Source organism: Barbus barbus (assembly GCF_936440315.1).
Source record: "Barbus barbus genome assembly, chromosome: 15".
NCBI classification, from domain to species: domain Eukaryota; kingdom Metazoa; phylum Chordata; class Actinopteri; order Cypriniformes; family Cyprinidae; genus Barbus; species Barbus barbus.
The window spans coordinates 9079140-9100642 of NC_136743.1; the positions used below are offsets into that span (position 1 = coordinate 9079140).

The 21503-nt window shown below is 37.2% G+C and overlaps 1 protein-coding gene across 1 annotated transcript; it reads right to left on the reverse strand.

Annotated features, from left to right (window-relative positions):
• Nucleotides 1–18020: 18020 nt before the first annotated feature.
• On the reverse strand, nucleotides 18021–19016 carry LOC306881296 (uncharacterized protein). Its single transcript, XM_079435310.1, has 3 exons — nucleotides 18935–19016; nucleotides 18652–18766; nucleotides 18021–18507 (listed from the first exon to the last, which is right to left on the reverse strand). The coding sequence occupies exons 1-3, from the start codon at nucleotides 19002–19004 to the stop codon at nucleotides 18318–18320; spliced, it is 375 nt and encodes a 124-aa protein (XP_079291436.1). The 5' UTR covers nucleotides 19005–19016; the 3' UTR covers nucleotides 18021–18317.
• Between the last annotated feature and the right edge of the window lie 2487 nt (nucleotides 19017–21503).

A 21503-nucleotide genomic window follows, 5' to 3' on the forward strand; every position in this document is an offset into this window, starting at 1 on the left:
AGCAATTTTTACATTCTCTCTTCCTCTATACAATGATATGAAAGTAACCTGAACCCACGCCACAATGTACATGCACATTGTTACTGAAGTATACTGATTGTATTGAAGAGTTGCACAATTACAACAATCAAAACTCACCCACTAGCTCAACACCTACCCACCCTCTGCAGCAAAGAAGAGCAGTTAAAAGTGTGAACATCTTCTCTCAAGCTTCACACTTCTAATGTGAGTTAAAACATCAAAAACTTTACAACATTTGGCTGGGCTAAAAGGTTAAATTCAGGGCTTTAAATGGGGGCTATGGACCCCTGGGGGTCCATGGAGGTACTGCAGGGGCTCTGTGGACATTTTTGCACATATTCCTCAAAACATACATAATACGTGCCTATGCCAGAATTTATTTCTAAATGCAGATTTAAAGGGTAATATTTGGAACACCCAAGAGTCACAATTAATGAAAACATACATGAACAGATTAAGAAAAGCTTTGTACTGGTAAGTAAGCTACAGAAAGTCAACTCAAACCATGAAAAAACTACACAATATACAATATGATTGTACACGATATGATTTAAATTATTATAATTATAATAACTAATATAATATCTAATGATATTGTTTGTATGTTTTTATACTAGATAAACAGTAGAATAGTGGAAACAAGCAACTAATACATTTTTAACAAGCATTTTACATTTACATTTAGTCATTTTGCAGACGCTTTTATCCAAAGCGACTTGGGGAATAAATAAAGCGATTCATCTTGAAGAGGCAATCAGACAGACAAAGTGCTCGTAACACTAAGTCTCAGTTTGTTCAAATAAGTACAAGCTCGCAAGGGAAGGAATAAATAACAAGAAAGATAAAGTTTTTTTTTTTTCTTTTTTAGTTTAGGATCAAGTCAAATGGTGTCGAAAGAGATGAGTTTTCAGTTGTTGCCTGAAGATTGACAGGGATGGGAAGATCATTCCACCAGCCAGGAATGGTGAACGAGAGTGGAGAGTGATTTTGAGCCTCTCTGTGATGGTACCACGAGGCGTCGCTCACTAGCGGATCTCAGACTTCTGGAGGGGATGTAGATTCGTAATAGTGAGTGGAAGTAGACGGGTGCTGAGTCTGTGGTGGTTCTATATGCAAGCATCAGTGTCTTGAACTTGATGCGAGCTGCGACTGGTAGCCAGTGCAAGGAGATAAAGAGAGGTGTAACATGGGCTATTTTTGTTTTTTGTACACAGGTGTACATCTGTGAATTGTGTTTTGCATTTGTGAAACATATTTTCTGAATATATATTCTTATGTTGTGCATGTGATTTTTTTTTTTTTTTAATATACCCACCTTTTTCTTGACGTAAAAATGAGCGTGGCCATTTGTACATTTTATGGGTCTAGCTTCTGGTCTCATCTGCATCCAGCCATTTTTAGCTGTACAAAACAGTTAGTTTTGCTGCTTGATACTGAAAATTGGTATGTCTTACCATATTATTTTAATGTATTATTAATTATGAATACTGGTTTGTAGTGCAAACTGTTTTACCGTTTAATGCATGTTTTTATTCTTCTCGTTATTTACCTATAGCGGCTAATGACCCGAAAGTCTCACCCATAGGCTTACTTTCGTGTTGAAGAAAAAGGTGGATATATATTTTTTCATGCACGTGAATTGGGTTTCTCACATGTGAATTGGGATATGCACAGAGATGGGCACAAATACATCAACATGTTTTTAAAATAAAAATAAAAAATACTGTGTGGAAAAATGTATACATACAAAATAGGCTACATACTTTATCTCTCTGACGTGTCAGTAACTCCTGCCCACTAAAAACTCCACAAATATATCTGCATACCACAACAATATATAAATATATAAGGGCACAAGCGGCAGGAACACATGACACACATGACAGAGGTCTGACAACCTTGATTTAATGTTAAAGTCATGCACGTAGTTTTGCAATAACCATTTCAAGCATTTTTGGATATTTTATACACAGCAAAAACAGCATGTATTTGACTGAAAATCCAGAATCGTCAACAAGCTAACTATAAAGATAGCACTGTGAATGTTTTATAGTTGTCAACGAATGGGATGCTACATTTTATTCAAAATTAAATACCTTAAATATCTACAATTTTGTAGATATTTAAAACACTGGTGTCCTCCACAATTGCTATTCAGTCCAAAAGCAAAGCACTTGAACACTTGAAGCTTGTAACCAGGACTTCTGAAATTGGAAGTAGAAAATTTTGATGGCACACGAAAGCAGTATTATTCCTTATTTCCTTACAGGAATCCAGAAAATGTTGTTTCCCAGTTCTGTTGCAGCTCACATGAATGAAAGTGGCATTTCTGAACTAGTTTATACAGGAAATCAACAGTCTAATAAAGAGGTTGATTGGCAAAAAGTATTTTATTTATTTTGAAAATACAAAAATACTAAGATTAAATATATTTAAATACAAAATACATTTGATCTTTTTCAAAGGTATTTAAATACAAAATAGTATTTTGTATTTGAAATACATATTTTAAATAGGCTAGATGTATTTGATGTACTGCCCATCCCTGGATACGCATGTGTGCATCGTGTTTTTTGCGTTAATTATTATTGAGTCTAATCCGCTTCCATACACTCCCAGCTCTTAAACAACTAAATGAAAGTGAAAGAACAAAGGTGCATATTTTATATAAGAACAAATGTGACATTTCGAGCAAAACTGTTAGTTGTTTTAGCGGAGTACCTGCAATAACCGAACTTCAGGTTTGCTTCACGTGATTTGTAACACTGAACATTGATATAAGACATGAAGTTTACATTGTTTTGTACGTGTGTAGGCCTAGGCTACATGTAGGCTATTTGCTTCAGAGAGTTTATTTCGACCGGATGGTTATTTAGAACCGCACGTCACTGTCTATTCTGTGTAGCCTAAACTTTCCCATGATGTTAGTGCCAGTACAATAAAGATTAAGTAATATGATTACCTGAAAAGCCGAAGTACGATGAATCAATAAAAATGGACTATAAAGTGCGGGATTCGAATTCCATGAATAATAGGTTACACCACGGTCACAATGGCTATGAAGAAAAGAAACAAGGAACGGCTGAAATCCAGTGAACATGTCACAACCTGTCTATTAATCTGGGGCCGTATGTGCTGTATAAAGTGTGCCAAAATTTTACTGCAATCACACACTCCAGACAAATGACATAAATAAATAAATGCTACTACTATATAATAACAAAACAGATAATATTGTAATAATTTACTTTAGTATAATAATAGATGTAAAATGTTAATTTTACAGCATGCTGTCTGTATATTGTATAACATTATTTTCACAAACAATATACAGCATGGAACTATCACCCTTTTATTGATGAAAAGATCCCTTGCAGTGGGCCTAAAGGCAATGGGGAAAACTAAACATGTTCATGAGAGTGCTGGGATAGAAAACCAAAAGATACAATGAGAACAATAGTGCAGTGTTTATACCTCTCTGACCCATATCAATACACGATAACAGTTTTAAATCCCTCTTCCTCTATACCACGATGAAAAGTAAACTGAGCCCAAGCTCATGTCTGTTACTGAAGTGACAGCGGTTATAGGGTCTATGGACCCCTGGGGGTTCATGAAGGTACTGCAGAGGGCCTATGGAAAGATCACAACTCTTCTTCAAACTCAATTCTTCAAAACAATATACATAATATGTCTATTACAGAATTTATTTCCAAATTTGATTTATTAACCAGTTTACATTCTTGCTGCCAGGAATTATGAAAGGGTTTGTTTATGCCGAGCAATAACATTACCAGTCGCAGACAGTTTACATTTAAAATGTAGGCTTAGCTTAAAAAAAATTACATAAATATATTTATTTACAAAAAAGACAAAAAAAATGTCAGTTTGTACTGTTTAGCACAACATTTTCCACAGTTTTGGTTCTCACACTTTTTCTGATTTCTTTTGGGACCCTTATATGAGACTCATTTGTGGTTGTCTTTTGCTTTTTTTTTTTTTGTCTTGTCACTCTGTTCCATTCACTATTTAGTGGTAACTCTGTTGCTGTTAATGGATCTGCCCTTCGTCTGCTCCCCTCCACTGATGCTTCTTCTGCAGGTACTGGATCCTGCTTTTTGGGCTTCATCTTTGCTTCATCCACCTTCCACATGGCTCTCTTTGTCCAGTCACTGTTAGGATCAGAACAGAGTCTTTTCCCAGATACAGTCTGGATCCTGGAATGGAAGGACACTTTATTATTAGTGCTCATTTTAGATTTATCCGTTTTCTGTATCTTTTTATGTATTTCTAGCAAATATAACTTCATATTAAAATATTTCTGTTGTCAATTGCAATTTATGTTTTTCAGGCAAATGCAAGCAGATAGTCTAGTTTATCTTATGACTTTGTTCTATTAGGGACTTGATACTGTAGTTTACTCACACAACTGCTGTTATAGGACACAGTCCTTTATTTTGTATTCTGTAGTTCACAACTTTGTCCAAAGGTGGTCTGCTGTGTCTTAGTTTGAGGCAACAGCTCACTGGACGTCCATCTATACATGTAAAAAGAAATGCTGACAAATTAATTGCTGATTAATCCATATATAATTTCATATTTCATATTTTGGCTTCAGTACAAAGTTTTAATTTTATTCTCACACAAGTCAATATGCAGACAAAACCACTGAGTTCTACAGCAGAGTTACAGAGGTAAAGTCTCAAAACCACATATGTGCAGGCTTTAACTTTACTCTCACTTCATTTCACATCAGCCTACCCTCTAGACATCGTAGTATTTGTGGTAACATGGCTGCCAGTGGAAGACATGACTATATGCTGTTAATTAATTTCCCCACAGACTGGAATAAAGCTGTCATATTAAATCCCCAGTGGTCATTCAGAGTGATAATCACAACAAAAAAACTAATATGGAACTGGAAATAATTTTTCATTTATTCATTAATTTATTTAGTTGTTGCTTTATCCCTCACTAGTGTTTGTTTTTCTCTTTACATGCTACGAGGTGATATTTCTCTTTAGGAGAAACTTTAATTTGCAGTTACAATTTCTAAGGCTGCTCTACATGCAGATTTTGCTCGTGTTCAAACTGGTCACATGAACTTTCCATGTTGACCGACAGAAAGCTGCTTCTTTTGAAATGAACTTCTGTATGAGTTGTACCTATTGGAACACTATTGGAAATCAATAATGCACCTGTTTTGCCTTTTTGCTATCATGACAGCACCTTTAGGCTAATCTTTGTAAGATAGGTTGATACAATAATTTAAAATAAACGTCACTGACTGGACACTAATTGTAGCATTACTGAAGAAGAAGCTAAGTTAGCTAACAAATAGTTTTATTTGTGGTTACATGGTGGCTCAATGGAAGAAATGAGCCAGCCACAGACAGGATTTATCCACCTACAGTCTGGGATAAAAGTCATCAAACAAAGTGATAAATAAATCCCCAGTGGTCTGAGTTGGCAGACATTTTTATCCAAAGTGACTTACATTGTAAGGTGCATTTTTTTTTTCAGTTCATGCATTTTCAGGTAATTGAACCCATGACCTTAAAGTTGCTAGCTTCATCTACTGTTTGAGCTACAGGAACACTAACTAAATGCACATATACTTTTTGAAAGTGTTTTGAGTGACTTATGCTCACCAGGACTGCATTTATTTGATCAAAAACAGTAACATTTTGAAATATTATTAGGCTATCATTCAAAATAGTTGTTTTCTACTTATTATAAACGTTAAAACCAGTTGTACCGCTTAGTATTTTTGTGGAATCCGTGATTTATTTATCAGGATTCTTGATGAAAATAAAGTGCATCTTAATGTAAGTTTTGCACATCTAAAGATCCCTCTGTCAAGCTCCTGAAGTTTACAGAGGACACCACACTGATCGGCCTCATTCAGGACGGTGACGAGTCTGCTTACAAACAGGAGGTTAAGGAGCTGGCTGTATGGTGCAGTCTTAACAGCCTGGAGCTTAACACACTCACTGTGGAGATGATCGTGGACTTCAGGAGAGACCCCCCTGCTCTCCCCCCACTCGCCATCATGAACAGCACTGAGACTGCAGTGGAGTCATTCAGATTCCTGGGCACCACAATTTCTCAGGACCTGAAGTGGGACAATCACATTGACTCCATTGTCAAAAAGGCCCAGCAGAGGTTGCACTTCCTTCGCCAGCTGAGGAAGTTCAACCTGCCACAGGAGCTGCTGAAACAGTTCTACTCCGCCATCACTGAATCCATCCTCTGCACTTCAATAACTGTCTGGTTCAGCTCAGCTACCAAATCTGACCTCAGAAGACTACGGAGGGTAGTCCGGACTGCTGAGAGAATCATTGGTACAACCCTCCCCACTCTCCAAGAACTGTACTCATCCAGAGTGAGCAAAAGGGCTGGTAAATCACTCTGGACCCCTCACGTCCAGCACACTCCCTCTTTGAACTGTTACCGTCTAGTCGACGCTACAGAGCTCTGAGCACCAGAACGACCAGACACAGAAACAGTTTCTTCCCTCAGGCAATCCATATCATGAACACTTGACAATAAACGCGGAACACACAACTATTATACATTATTTATTCACCACACTTATTTTTATTTTTAATTTTTTCTCATTTCAAATTTGCACATATCAGACCTGTACATACATAATTGTCTATATTATATATTGTGTTTTTGCTGTTTTGTACATTGCCTATTTGGATATTTGTATATTATTATTTTATTATCTGTGTCCTGTCCTGTTGCTGTCTTTCTGTTGCACTGTGAAGCTTCTGTCACTACAACAAATTCCTTGTATGTGTAAACTTACTTGGCCAATAAAGCTCATTCTGATTCTGATTCTGAAGTTTTGGGTCTTATTATGCATGATTTATTTGTCATCACTTTGTCCTTGTAATCTTTACATGATCTGCCTCTGAAACAATTCTAATTTAAAAATTCTAATTTAATAATTTTCAGCTTGAAACAGTACCTTTCAACTTTTCCCACCAACCACTGGGCAAATTTTCAATCCAATCAGTTTCTGTCAAATTACAGAAGTAAAATATAGAATAACCAGTGTGGGTTTTTCATAATCAAATAATAACATGTTCCATTACGGTCAATTGATGGTCAACATGACTAAAGAGTGGACCGTCAACAAGAGAGGAAAATGAGAGGGGTAAGATGCAAACCACATGCAAATATGTAAAACAGCTCATCCGTCAGTAAGCCACAAGTACACTTTCACCGTCACTCTAAACCAAATGCAGCATAACATGTGAAACTGCTCCTGGGCGTATCTACACATGACTGTACTTCCGGTGTCATCACATGTACAACATCTGTCGAAATGCATTCATGTCTGTTATGCCTCTGGATTAAAATGCTACGATGAACACTAAGTTGATAAATGTAACATATATTTGGTGTCATATAGTATTTGATAGCATTTGCTTAGCTAAAAGAGAGAGGTAAAGCGCATGTCTTGGAAATAGCATACGTGGAAACTAAACAAGGGGGGAAACCCCACCAAAGCAATGCTAGCTCTGTGTATTAGGAGGTTCTTCCTTCTACAGTTTGGTCGGCAACACTCATGCAGTGGCAGATGCTCAGCATCCCCAGCATGAACCCACATATTGAGCTCTCACAGTGAGGTTTTGCTCTCTCACACCCTCTACACTACTAATATGGAAAGCATTGTGCCTGTGATTTTAGCCATTATGGAGCATCATAATGGGCCACACATATACTTTTCCATCATATCATCTAGTCTTTGACTGTTCATTAATAAGGTAATCTTAAAAAAAAAAAAGGTTATAATGTTCCTCATTTATAAGTCGTTTTGGATAAAAGCATCTGCTAAACTAATAAATGTAAATGTTATGTCCGGAAGACTATCAGTTCTCCAGTCTAGTAGAATGTAGCGTCTAGTAGCATTATTCTGGATGTGTTGTTCTATTGCTTAACTCGATTAATACTTTCCACAATACTCATCTTTCACTTCATTCTGTGCCTCATGGGTGTTAAACAAGAGCTGGTAGAAAGTTGTCTCCTTGCTATTTAGCACAGCTGAAAGACCACAAGGAGGTATGCAAGATGATGACTGGCCAAATTAACCACAGGAAAGAAACGAGGACATTTGCTATTCCTCAGAATTGGGGAAGTGGGTGTTTAGAAAAACAGTTACCTACTAAAGTGCATAATAATTAATTATTTGTGTGCTTAGTAGAACAGTTATACAATTCCATTGTAGTTCTGCCTCATTTAAAATACAAAATAATAAAAATCATAGTTTGAGCAATTAAATCTAAGATTTAAAGGCAGCAGCAATTTACACTTAGTGTAAAAATGCTGTTTATAGGACACTCAGTGTAAATAGTGGTAGATGCTACTTGAACTAAGCAACAAATAACATGATGTACATTAAGTGCAAATAGTGATAAATGCTATTGAGTGTAAATAGAAGTAACATGCTATTTGTACTAAAATAATATCTGCGCAATGGCAGGTATTAGCGGTAACACTAGAATAAGGAACACATATTCACTATTAAATAAGAGTTTTCCCTGAACAAACTCCTAATTTGCTGTTTATTAATATTTAGTAAGGTAGTTGCTAACTTTAGGTGTGGTGTGGATTAAGGGATCTAAAATGGATAGTTTAATTAAATGTTTTCTTTTTTCAAATGTTTTTCTCTTTTTAGGCCACTGATGAAGAACAGGCGGTGACTGGGATGAATGCTGGTCAGAGAGGAGAATGACATTTCCCCCAAACGGATGCAACAGTGGTTTTAAAGGAGGACGCTGCCCTGGATGATGTAAAAGATGTCACATGCTGTGCTGATGGGGCTTCTTCATGACTACATCAATTATGCTAAAGAGATCATGCACATTGACAGTGATGCATGATCTGTATTCATGGACTATGAAACAAACTGAAAGTGTACAATTTGTAAAAACAAAATGTTAAATGTGTTGTTTAGTAGAAATGGAGTTTACACGGATCATTTTAGCCTAGCAATGTAGTAATTTTAAACTATAAAAAAATCAACCCAGCATGCTGGGTTAAACATAATGGAACGGCTGAAATCCAGTGATCATGTCACAACCTGTCTTTTCATCTGGGGCCGTATGTGCTGTATAAAGTGTGCCAAAATTTTACTTTATTCATATGTTGAATTCAGATAAAGCGGGCCACTTTTTATTAAACTTGTAATTTTGCAATCACGCATTCCAGACAAATAACATAAATAAATACGAATACTATAATAATAACAAAAAAGATCATATTTTAATAATTTACTTTAGTATAATAATAGATGTAAAATGTTAATTTTACAGCATGCTGTCTGTATATTGTATAACATTATTTTCACAAACAATATACAGCATGGAACTATCATCCTTTTATTGATGAAAAGATCCCTTGCAGTGGGCCTAAAGGCAATGGGGAAAACTAAACATGTCCATGAGAGTGCTGGGATAGAAAACCAAAAGATACAATGAGAACAATAGTGCAGTGTTTATACCTCTCTGACCCATATCAATACACGATAACAGTTTTAAATCCCTCTTCCTCTATACCACGATGAAAAGTAAACTGAGCCCAAGCTCATGTCTGTTACTGAAGTGACAGCGGCACTTAGAGAACAAAAAGCAGTTAAATAGTAAACTTGATCTGTCACATTATACACTTCAAATTTTTGGCTAGGTTATAGGGTTTTCAGTGGGGGTCTATGGCCCCCTGGGGGTTCATGAAGGTACTTCAGAGGGTCTATGGAAAGATCACAACTCTTCTTCAAACTCAATTCTTCAAAACAATATACATAATCTGTGTATTACAGAATTTATTTACAAATTTGACTTATTAACCAGTTTACATTATTGCTGCTAGGAATTATGAAAGGGTTTGTTTATGCCAAGCAATAACATTACCAGTCGCAGACAGTTTACATTTAAAATGTAGCATAAAAAAAATTACATGAATATATTTATTTACAAAAAAGACAAATAAAATGACAGTTTGTACTGTTTAGCACAACATTTTCCACAGTTTTGGTTCTCACACTTTTTCTGATTTCTTTTGGGACTCTTATATGAGACTCATTTGTGGTTGTCTTTTGCTTTTTTTTTTTTTGTCTTGTCACTCTGTTCCATTCACTATTTAATGGTAACTCTGTTGCTGTTAATGGATCTGCCCTTCGTCTGCTCCCCTCCACTGATGCTTCTTCTGCAGGTACAGGATCCTGCTTTTGGGGCTTCATCTTTGCTTCATCCACCTTCCACATGGCTCTCTTTGTCCAGTCACTGTTAGGATCAGAACAGAGCCTTTTCCCAGATACAGTCTGGATCCTGGAATGGAAGGACACTTTGTTATTAGTGCTCATTTTAGTGGATTTATCCGTTTTCTGCATTTTTTCTGTATTTCTAGCAAATATAACTTCATATTAAAATATTTATGTTGTCATTATTGCAATTTATGTTTTTCAGGCAAATGCAAGCATATAGTCTAGTTTATCTTATGACTTTGGGTAACACTTTATTTCGATAGTCCACTTTAGACATTCTACTTACAGTAAGTAACTTTGCAACTACATGTCAACTAGCAGTCATTAGAGTTTTAGTAGACTGTCTGCTTAATATCTTCTAACGCTTTATTTTGATGGGTCCACTACGTACAACATACTGACTATCAGAAACTTTGCAAGTATATGTCAACTTATTCTACTAAACCTACCCTATTGAGAGTTAGTAGACATGTAGTTGCAAGTTAATGATAATTAGTTGACATGTAATTACAAAGTTACTTATAGTTAGTAGAATGTCTAAAGTGGACTATCGAAATAAAGTGTAACTTGACTTTGTCCTATTAGGGACTTGATACTGTAGTTTACTCACACAACTGCTGTTATAGGACACAGTCCTTTATTTTGTATTCTGTAGTTCATAACTTTGTCCAAAGGTGGTTTGCTGTGTCTTAATTTGAGGCAACAGCTCACTGGACGTCCATCTGTACATGTAAAAAGAAATGCTGACAAATTAATTGCTGATTAATCCATATATAATTTCATATTTCATATTTTGGCTTCAGTACAAAGTTTTCATTTTATTCTCACATAAGTCAACATGCAGACAAAACCATTGAGTTCTACAGCAGAGTTACAGAGGTAAAGTCTCAAAACCACATATGTGCAGACTTTAACTTTACTCTCACTTTATTTCACACCATACCAGAAGTCATAAATACACCTCATATACAGAGAAAAAAAACTTACCAGCAAACAGACCGAAGGACCCGAAAATGACCCACAAAACACAAGCCGTGAAAATCAGCATCATCTTGATCAAGTCGACTGGCCAAACTGCTCTGACCAACTTAGATGATAGTTTTAATAAAGGAGGAGGAAACCGCACATCAGCCTACCCTCTAGACATCGTAGTATTTGTGGTAACATGGCTGCCAGTGGAAGACATGACTATATGCTGTTAATTAATTTCCCCACAGACTGGAATAAAGTTGACATATTAAATCTCCAGTGGTCATTCAGAGTGATAATCACAACAAAAAAACTAATATGGGACTGGAAATAATTTTTCATTTATTCATTAATTTATTTTGTTGTTGCTTTATCCCTCACTAGTGTTTGTTTTTCTCTTTACATGCTACGAGGTGATATTTCTCTTTAATTTAAAGAGAAACTTTAATTTGCAGTGACAATTTCTAAGGCTGTTCTACATGCAGATTTTGCTCGTGTTCAAACTGGTCACATGAACTTTCCATGTTGACCAACACAAAGCTGCTTCATTTGAAATGTACTTCTGTATGAGTTGTACCTATTGGAACACTATTGGAAATCAATAATGGACATTTTTTACCTTTTTGCTAACATGACAGCACCTTCAGGCTAATCTTTGTAAGATAGGCTGATACAATAATTTAAAACAAGATGGCGCTGCTGTGTTCGGACGCAGTCCAGGCCGCTCCACTTAGATTTTGCTTTAATTTACTTTTTTACTTACTTTTTCTTTCTCTTTTTACACATTTCACGTCGGCACTGATCACCTATAACATAGAAACACTTTTGGACATTGGAAACCGTTACACTAACCTGTTCCAGGACACTCTATCCACGAATCCATCGTGGCCTCTGGAGATTCTTCGGAACGCGGAGATAAACAATAACCCCCCGAGGCGACTGATCAAGAAACACCGCAGGAAACACGCTGGGATTCGAGACAGACTCAGGAAAAGGGTTCACAGTTATCCTCTTCTGAGCATTCTGCTCGCAAATGTCCAATCCTTGGAGAATAAAATGGACGATCTTAGAGCCAGGATTAGTTTTCAACGGCACATAAGGGACTGTAATATCCTTTGTTTGTCCGAAACATGGCTTTCGTCCTCGGTCCCGGACACTGCTGTAATGCCAAGTGATAACTTCTCTGTTTTTCAGATGGACAGAACAGCAGAGGCCGGTAAATCCAGGGGCGGAGGAGAATGTTTCATGATTAACAAGAACTGGTGTGATCCCAGGAATATCTCCATTCTGTCGCGTTCCTGCTCGCCTCATCTGAAACATCTTTTATTACTTGCCGCCCATTTTATCTGCCCCGGGAGTTTTCATCGATCATTGTTACTGCTGTGTACATTCCACCACAGGCAGGCACCGGCTTGGGTTTGTCTAAGCTTCATGATGTGCTCAGCGGCTACATTAACAAACATCCTGACGCTGCCTTTATCATCGCGGGAGACTTTAACAAAGCTAGCCTCAGGCAGGTCATGCTGAACTTTTATTAACATGTATCCTGTCCAACCAGAGGACCAAATACACTGGATCATTGCTACACTCAGTTTAAGAATGCCTACAAAGCTCGCTCACTACCGGCTTTTGGCAAATCGGACCATGCCGCCATTTTCCTCACACCGGAATATAAACAAAGGCTTGTTCAGGATCCCCCGGTGCAGGGAGTAGTGATGCTCTGGTCCTCCCACTCAGAAGCTATGCTACAGTCGGCTCTTGATGACGTCGACTGGGACATGTTCCGGGCGAGTTCTTCTGACGTCAGCGAGTTCACGGATGTAGCATAAAGCTTTGTAAACACACTAACCGAGCAAGCTATAACAATAACTATAAGGACATTCTCCAAACAGAAATCGTGGGTGGACAGAACTATCCGTGCTGCGGTTAACACACGCACTGCCGCTTACAATGAGGCTCTTCTGGCCGGGAATATGAGCGAGTACAAAGCATCGTGCTATGCTCTCCGACGTGCAGTAAGAGCCGCCAAACACAGATACAGAGAGAGAATTTAGTCTAATTTCCAGCTCAGTGACTCCCGACGGATGTGGCAGGGACTGAAGACCATCTGTGCCTGCGGAAACAAATCCTCTGCAGAGGTGAGAGCAGATCCGTTGCTGGCCGATGAGTTAAACATCTTCTACGGCCACTTCGATTGCAACGGCGGCGCGACTCTGCCATCCAGCGCATCAGGAAGCAGCAGGCAGAGCAGCAATAATCCTGTAATCACAGTGTCGGAGGATGAGGTTCAGAGGGCGCTAAAGAAAGTGAACGTCAAGAAAGCAGCCGGACCTGATGGGATAACCGGCCGTGTTCTGAGGTCCTGCGCCGATCAGTTCGCTGGTTTGTTCATGCCATCTCTCACGTCCTCTCACGTCCTCCACTCTTCCCTCACACACATGGACAGCAACAATGGGAATTATGTAAGGCTGCTATTGACTATATTGACTATAGCTCAGCTTTCAATACTATAGTCCCCATCAAGCTGGCTTCTAAACTCACAGACCTTGGCCTAAACTCCTCACTCTGTGTCTGGATTCAAGACTTCCTCACCGGCAGACCTCAAGCGGTGAAAAGTTGACCAGTTCACCTCAAACTCCATCACCCTGAACGTAGAAGCCCCACAGGGCTGTGTCCTGAGTCCCCTACTCTACTCTCTCTCTACACGATTGACTCTGTGTCCTCTCACAGCTCCACATCTATCATCAGATTCACTGGTGATACTGTGGTTCTGGGCCTCATCTCCAACAATGATGAGACCACATACTTGGATGAGGTAGAGAGACTCACATCAGGGTGCCAGGACAACTGTCTCTCTCTGAATGTGAGAAAAACTAAAGAGCTGATCATGGACTTTAGGAAGAGACAGCAGCAGCCCTACACTCAGTGGGACCCCTGTGGAGAGGGTGAGTAGCTTCAAGTACCTCGGTGTAAACATCTCCGAGAACCTGACTTGGACTACACACATCCAAACACAGGTTAAGAAAGCCAGGCAAAGACTGAACCATCTGCGACAGCTGAGGAAATTCAGGGTCTCACCAGCAATCCTGAAAACTTTCTATTCAGGGACCATAGAAAGTGTATTGACTCAGTGCATCTCAGTGTGGTATGGAAACAGCTCCAATCAGGACTGCAAAGCACTACAGAGAGTTGTGCGCTTAGCTGAGCGCATCTCAGGGTCTGCTCTCCCCTCTATGCAGGACATCTACCTCAAACGCTGCAAAAATAGAGCTGTCAAAAATCATCAAGGATTCTAATCACCCTGGTAACCGATTATTCACTTTTCTTCCATCTGGTAAGCGCTTCCGTAGCCTGATGGCGAAAACTGAGAGACTTAGGAGGAGCTTCTTCACCCAGGCCATCAGGCTCCTAAACTCTAACTCTGTGTCATAACATCACTTGACTCCATGTAAATATCACTATATCAATAAGCTATTCATAATTTTTCTCTAGCTCATATTGCTGCTATTTAAATACCCTGTACAACTTTTTTGCACATTCTTTTGCACATTCCTCTTTATTACTATTTAAGTCAACAACATACTGACCTGCACATTTATATTTATACTTATATTTTTTATCTTTTATTTTATTTTATTCTTTTATTTTTTCTACTTTTATTTTTCTTAATATTTGTATTCTATATAATTGCACCTTCCTTGGAGCGGACCTGACTTATATTTCACTGCTGGCTATACTCTGTATAATTGTGTATGTGACAAATAAAAATCTTGAATCTTGAATCTTCATAAAAGTCATCAAACAAAGTAATACATAATCACTGATCATAAGAAGAGATAAAAGTCCTCAAACAAAGTCATAAATAAATCCCCAGTGGTCTGAGTGACAAAACATGCAGTTGGCAGACATTTTTTATCCAAAGTGACTTACATTGTAAGGTGCATTTTCTTTTTTTTTCAGTTCATGCATTTTCAGGTAATTGAACCCATGACCTTAAAGGGGTCATCGGATGCCCATTTGAAATAAGTTGATATGATTCTTTAGGGTCTTAATGACAAGTTTATAACATACTTTGGCTAAAATTTCTCAATGGTAGTGTAAAAAACAAATTTTTTACCCTGTCAAAATCAGCTCTGTTTCATCAAGCCGTTTTTTAGTCCATGTTGCTTTAAATGCCCATGACTCTGCTAGCCCCGCCCCTCTCTTCTGTGGAGTGACGAGCAGTACTGTTTAACTTACTTTAATCTCGAAGCTGGCTAACTAGCACATTATTAGGAAAGGCAATTTGCAAAGATTCATAAAAAAACGTTATACTCACTTCTTCTGTAGATGAAGCTGGATCATTAGTAGTATTTAGTATTTTTGTGGAAACCATGATATATTTTTCAGGATTCTTGATGAAAATAAATTGCATCTTAACGTAAGTTTTGGGTCTTATTATACACGATTTATTGATCGTCGCTTTGTCGTTGTAATCTTTACATGATCTGTCTCTGAAACAATTCTAACTTTTAGCCTGAAACAATACCTTTCACCCCTTCCCACCAACCACTGGGCGCTATTTTCCATCCAATTAGTTTCTGTCAAATTACAGAAGTAAAATATAGAATAACCAGTATTTTTCATAGTCAAATAATATATTCCATTACGGTCAATTGACGGTCAACATGACTAAAGAGTGGACTGTCAACAAGAGAGGAAAATGAGAGGAGTAAAAGACAAACCACATGCAAATATGTAAAACAGCTCATCCGCCAGTAAGCCACAAGTACGCTTTCACCGTCACTCTAAACCAAATGCAACCCTGACGTGAAACTGCTCCTGGGCGTATCTACACATGACTGTACTTCCTGTGTCATCACACGTACAACATCTGTCGAAAATGCATTCATGTCTGTTGTGCCTCTGGATTAAAATGCTACGATGAACACTAAGTCAATAAATAGAACATATATTTGGTGTCATATAGTATTTGATAGCATTTGCTTAGCTAAAAGAGAGAGGTAAAGCGCATGTCTTGGAAATAACATACGTGGAAACTAAACAAGGGTGGAAACCCCACCAAAGCAATGCTAGCTCTGTGTATTAAGAGGTTCTTCCTCCTACAGTTTGGTCGGCAACACTCATGCAGTGGCAGATGCTCAGCATCCCCACCATGAACCCACATATTGAGCTCTCACAGTGAGGTTTTGCTCTCTCACACCCTCTACACTACTAATATGGAAAGCATTGTGCCTGTGATTTCAGCCATTAGCATAGTGGGCCACACGTATTATTCCATCATATCATGTAGTTTGTACTCATCTTTGATTGTTCATTAATAAGGTAACTTTTAAATTGCTATAATAAAATAATTTTAAAAAAATTATAAATTGCTTACAACGTTCCTCATTTGTATGTAGTTTGGTTAAAAGCATCTAAATTAATAAATGTTATGGCTGGAAGGTTATCAGGTATCCAGTAGAATGTTATGTCTAGTAGTGTTATTGAATGAATGCAAACACATCCAGTTATTCTGCATGTGTTGTTCTATTGCTCAACTTGAATAATACTTTCCACAATACTCATCTTTCACTTTATTCAGTGCCCCATGGGTGTTAAACGAGAGCTGGTAGAAAGTTGTCTCCTTGCCATTTAGCACAGCTGTAAAACCGCAAGAAGGTATGTAAGATGATGATAGCCCAAATTAACCACAGGAAAGAAACGAGGACATTAGCTATTTTTTCTACGAATTGGGGAAGTGGGTGTTTAGAAAAACAATGACCTACTAAAGCGGATAGCTAATCAATTATTTGTGTGCTATAAGAACAGTTAGAACATTCTATATTACTTATACCTCGTTATTAAAAAAAGAAAATAAAGAAAATCATATTTTGATGAATTTAAAACTGATCAAAGGCAGCAACAATTTATACAGTGTAAAAATTATATTTATAGGACACTCAGTATAAATAGTTGTAGATGCTACTTGAACTAAGCAACAAATTATTTACTTATTTATTTTACATTCAAGTGCATTTTTACATACAAGTGCAAATTTGCTATTCAGTGTAAATAAAAGTAAGATGCTATTTGTACTAAAGGTACAATTAGCCTGCAATAACCGACGGAGTTAGTAAAAGTAGCCTATATAACATTGGGTATTTACAGTACGTAAGGTATTTACTATGAACGTAACTGACAATGTAAAGATATAAGACAATGTAAAGTAGATTTTAAGTTTATGTATGGGGTGGAGTAAGGGATCTATAATATGGTCATTCAGAATAAGCTTTAATATGTGCATTATAAGTACTAATAAACAGCCAATGTGTTAGTAATATGCATGTTAATAAGCAACTAGTTAATAGCGAGAATTGGCCCTTAAAATAAAGTGTTACCACTGCATTTTGTTTGTCTATTCAAGGCATATTCTTTAAATTCACCCTAAAAGTCTTGTATAATTCTTGATGTCTTTGTTTTTTTTTAATCTTTTCAGTTTCATGTTTTCATCCTACAGTGCAGGGCAGAATTTAGTCAGAGGCATCTACATTTGGTTTATCGTCGCTTGAGATGTTTCATTGCTCACAAGTGGTTAAACTACTGTATATCGATTCTTAAATTTTTGTAGAATGCTGTGAAGAAAATAACATTTAAGTTTACTTCACAGACAGTGGTCCTTCTATTACCTGAAAAATACCTTCAATAATTTCATTTGACTTAAAATATTCATATTTAAAGCTATATTGATTAAACAATCACTTAAAAGAAGTCTGACATAGAAGATTTTTCTTTATTTCGCAACATTGTCTCTACACATACAGTAGAACAAAAATACATAATTGCATCTTTTAATAATTTTAATAAAATAATCATTTTATAGATATACATATAAAACAGATATAAAATTATGAAAATACAGTCTTTTTAAAAAGTAATCCATTATATTGATGTAAAAAATCACAACTTATAAAGTGTGTGATGTACAATAAAGTGCAATAAAGAGAAAACATTTAAAAATGCAAAAATCATATGGTTCAGTCAATAATTTTTTATCGAAAGGGGTCTGTATTTAAATCTGTGCTGATAACAGAGTCTTATTTGTGGTGGATGTATTCACAGGAGCCGCTGTCACAGAATGACGAGCTGTTTTGATTGATACCAAGTGAGGTTTTTTCTTTGAATCCAGGTACTTCATTGATTTTATGGCCCATGGTGAGGACGGATTTGAACAGATTACTTTCCCTCTGATTGTAAGAAATCTACAGAATGAAGCAGAGCAAGCTATTAGGACAAATTTCCCAGTCACATTATGCACAATATCAAGTAAAAGAAAGTTTTCATTCTACCTTTAGTTTGTCTTAATAATACAGGATAAATCTGCAAAAATCAGAATGGATTCTCACCTCACAGCATACACAGGGAACAGGGTTTTGTGCTGGATGGTGTAGCTAAGCAGATTCTTCTGATGAACTTTAGTATCTGAAGTACTTAGACAGCTTCTTCTCATAACAGCATCTTCTACTGGAGATACAAATTAATTATTTTTAAATGTAAACTATCACTAAACACACACATACACACACACAAAATACAAATACAGTCATCAGCATATTCATTAACAGTAATGAATCCAGTGGCAATATATACAAGACTTTCTAAATACTGGTAAGAATGTGTGAAACCCACCTTGCATTGAGGACGAGACCAGATGCCACAGCAGCAGAACTGCATAGAAATCCAACATATACAACTTCATTTTCTAGCTTGGTTGCCACCTATGATGTGACCCTCACGAGAGACAGCGTCTATTTAAGCTCAGCCCTGAACTGGGACACATGGAACAACCGCCCACTGACAGGGCTCCACTCTCACGCCACCACAGGCAGAAAACTTGGGTAATACTTAACAAACCACTACCCAGAATACTGGTCAAGGTTTTTATTAATAATGACATATGGTCACATTACGTTTAATTGCTTTAAGGTATAACAAAAATCTCCAATGAAATGTTGCGATCCTGTGTGCGATCCAGACACAACATTAAATCAGTATTTACATATTTATAAATTAGAGTTGAAAAGGAGAAAATTTAACACAACCTGTGTGTGAAACAGGTGATTTTAATATAATGTTTAATATAATTAATAGTATCATTTATCTTTAACAAATTGAAGTTTGCTGTACTTTAAACTCTGGTTGATGTATTTCCTGATTGTTTTAGGTCATGGTGGTCTGCTTCTTTCCCCCAACCACATTTAGGGGCTTTTATCATGCTAGCAGTATCAGAGTGCATATCAGATCCTTGCGGTTGAAAGTTGTTTTTTTTCCCCAGCCATGAGAAAGTAATCAGTGTAACAAATGGTTAACGATTTTCAAATCTGTAAACTGAAGCATTGCATATTATATTGTAACTGTACGATACCATCATATTTCATACATGCAACATAAATTGATTTATTTGGAATTAAATACTGATCATTTTATTCATTTCTACAAATTTACCATCAGTACAGACACTGCATCCATTGTATCTGATATGTTTTCTCACTGAAAACCCCTGAACTTGTAAACTCAGGTCTTCGAGTTTCAGAATCAGAATCAGAATCCCACTCATAATTTTGACTTTGTGGTGCCATTTATGTGCATTCAACTCATAAATATGATTTTTCATTATCATTATATACAATGGGGTAATGGGACTAACAAGATACACCTTAAAACAATCAAGAGGGATACAGGACCAAAGCAAAACTACAAACTATAGTTGAGATCACAACACAAGTGCATCACGACACTACACCAAAGTTAATGTAAGTGTTTATATGTGCATTACTAAAGCCCATATGACACACCACAAGATGGCACCATGGCTACATTCAGATATGGCCATCATATAAATATGGTTCAGTAGTATAGCCATAGAGAAAATTTCGCCTTTGTATTCCAAATATAGCAAACAAACACATAAAAGTCATGAATACAAAATGTATTCACTGATTCACTTTTAAAAATCGAGGCATCTTTATTACATTATTGCATTATAAACATGTAGTTTTTTTAAGGATAGCTTCTATTTCTATAACTAGGTTTCCACTCTTTTTCAGTGACCTTCTCAGTAATTTCTGATTACCAGGTGACTATTTTAAAAGCAATTGTGATTCAATATTCTCAATTGTTGCTGCCATCTTAGAAAGTACGTCAAATGATGAGGCTGGGCTCGATCCTCACAAGCCAGACTATGTGCACAGCACAAAAGTTGTCTGGAATGCACCATAAATCACTGCAAACCCTTGCTGATGACAAAATCTACATATTTTTCTTAATGCAATGCTAAAAATATCTTCTCCACACAGCTTTTTATAACAAATCATGTGGCTAAAAAAAGCACTGCATACAAAAATGATTCCATACAAATATATACAGATAAAATTTGAATTGCTGTCTATTATTGGCACTGCTCATGCAGAAAAGTTCACTCATAGTTAGGGCTGCGGCATATAAAATTAAGACCCCAAGTATTTAAACTTCTCCCCTTTTAAGCAAAAGTAACCATTTTTAATAAATGGCTCATTCATGAGATTCTGTCTCTACCCCTTTCTCCCCTGTCAGCCCATCCAGCTGAAATGTCTCTGTGGATTCAGAAGATCCTCTCCAATCCTGCTCTGGGGATTTGGGACTTTATTATTTTATTTAATTTTTTGTGTTGTGTGTCCTCTTAGGGGCAGTCATGGCCTAATGGATTGAGAGTTGGACTTGCAACCCAAAGGTCATGGGTTCGAGCCTCAGGTCCGGCAGGGATTGAAGGTGGGGGAGTGAATAACCAACACTCTCTCCACCCTCAATACCACGACTGAGGTGAGACCCTTGAGCAAGGCACCAAACCCACAACTGCTCTGGGTGTATGTTCACTACTGTGTGTACACTTGGATGGGTTAAATGCAGAGCACAAATTCTGAGTATGGATCACCATACTTGGCCACACACCACTTCCATTTCCCTTATGTCGAATTTCATAATGGTATATAAAATAGTTTTTGTTAATAAAGGCTCTGTCTCTTTCTATTTGTTCCATGTCGGCCCATCCAGCTGAAATGTCTCTGTTGTTTCAGAAGATCCATTCCAATCCTGCTCCAGTGGTTTGGTTCTTGGGATGTCTTTTTTTTTTTTTTTTAGCTGTGCAGATACCTCTGAGGAACTTTAATATCTGTGATAGTTAGACAACCTGATCTCAATGCAACGCCCTCTACCAGAGATA

Bases quoted from the DNA above. Each gene is read 5' to 3' on its own strand.
- LOC306881296 (XM_079435310.1), bottom strand. From the start codon at position 19,004: ATGAAGTTGTATATGTTGGATTTCTATGCAGTTCTGCTGCTGTGGCAT. The intron at 18,767-18,934 runs GTGGGTTTCACA...TATCTCCAGTAG, and splicing joins GGTCTCGTCCTCAATGCAAG to AAGATGCTGTTATGAGAAGA. The intron at 18,508-18,651 runs GTGAGAATCCAT...TTCATTCTGTAG, and splicing joins TTCCCTGTGTATGCTGTGAG to ATTTCTTACAATCAGAGGGA.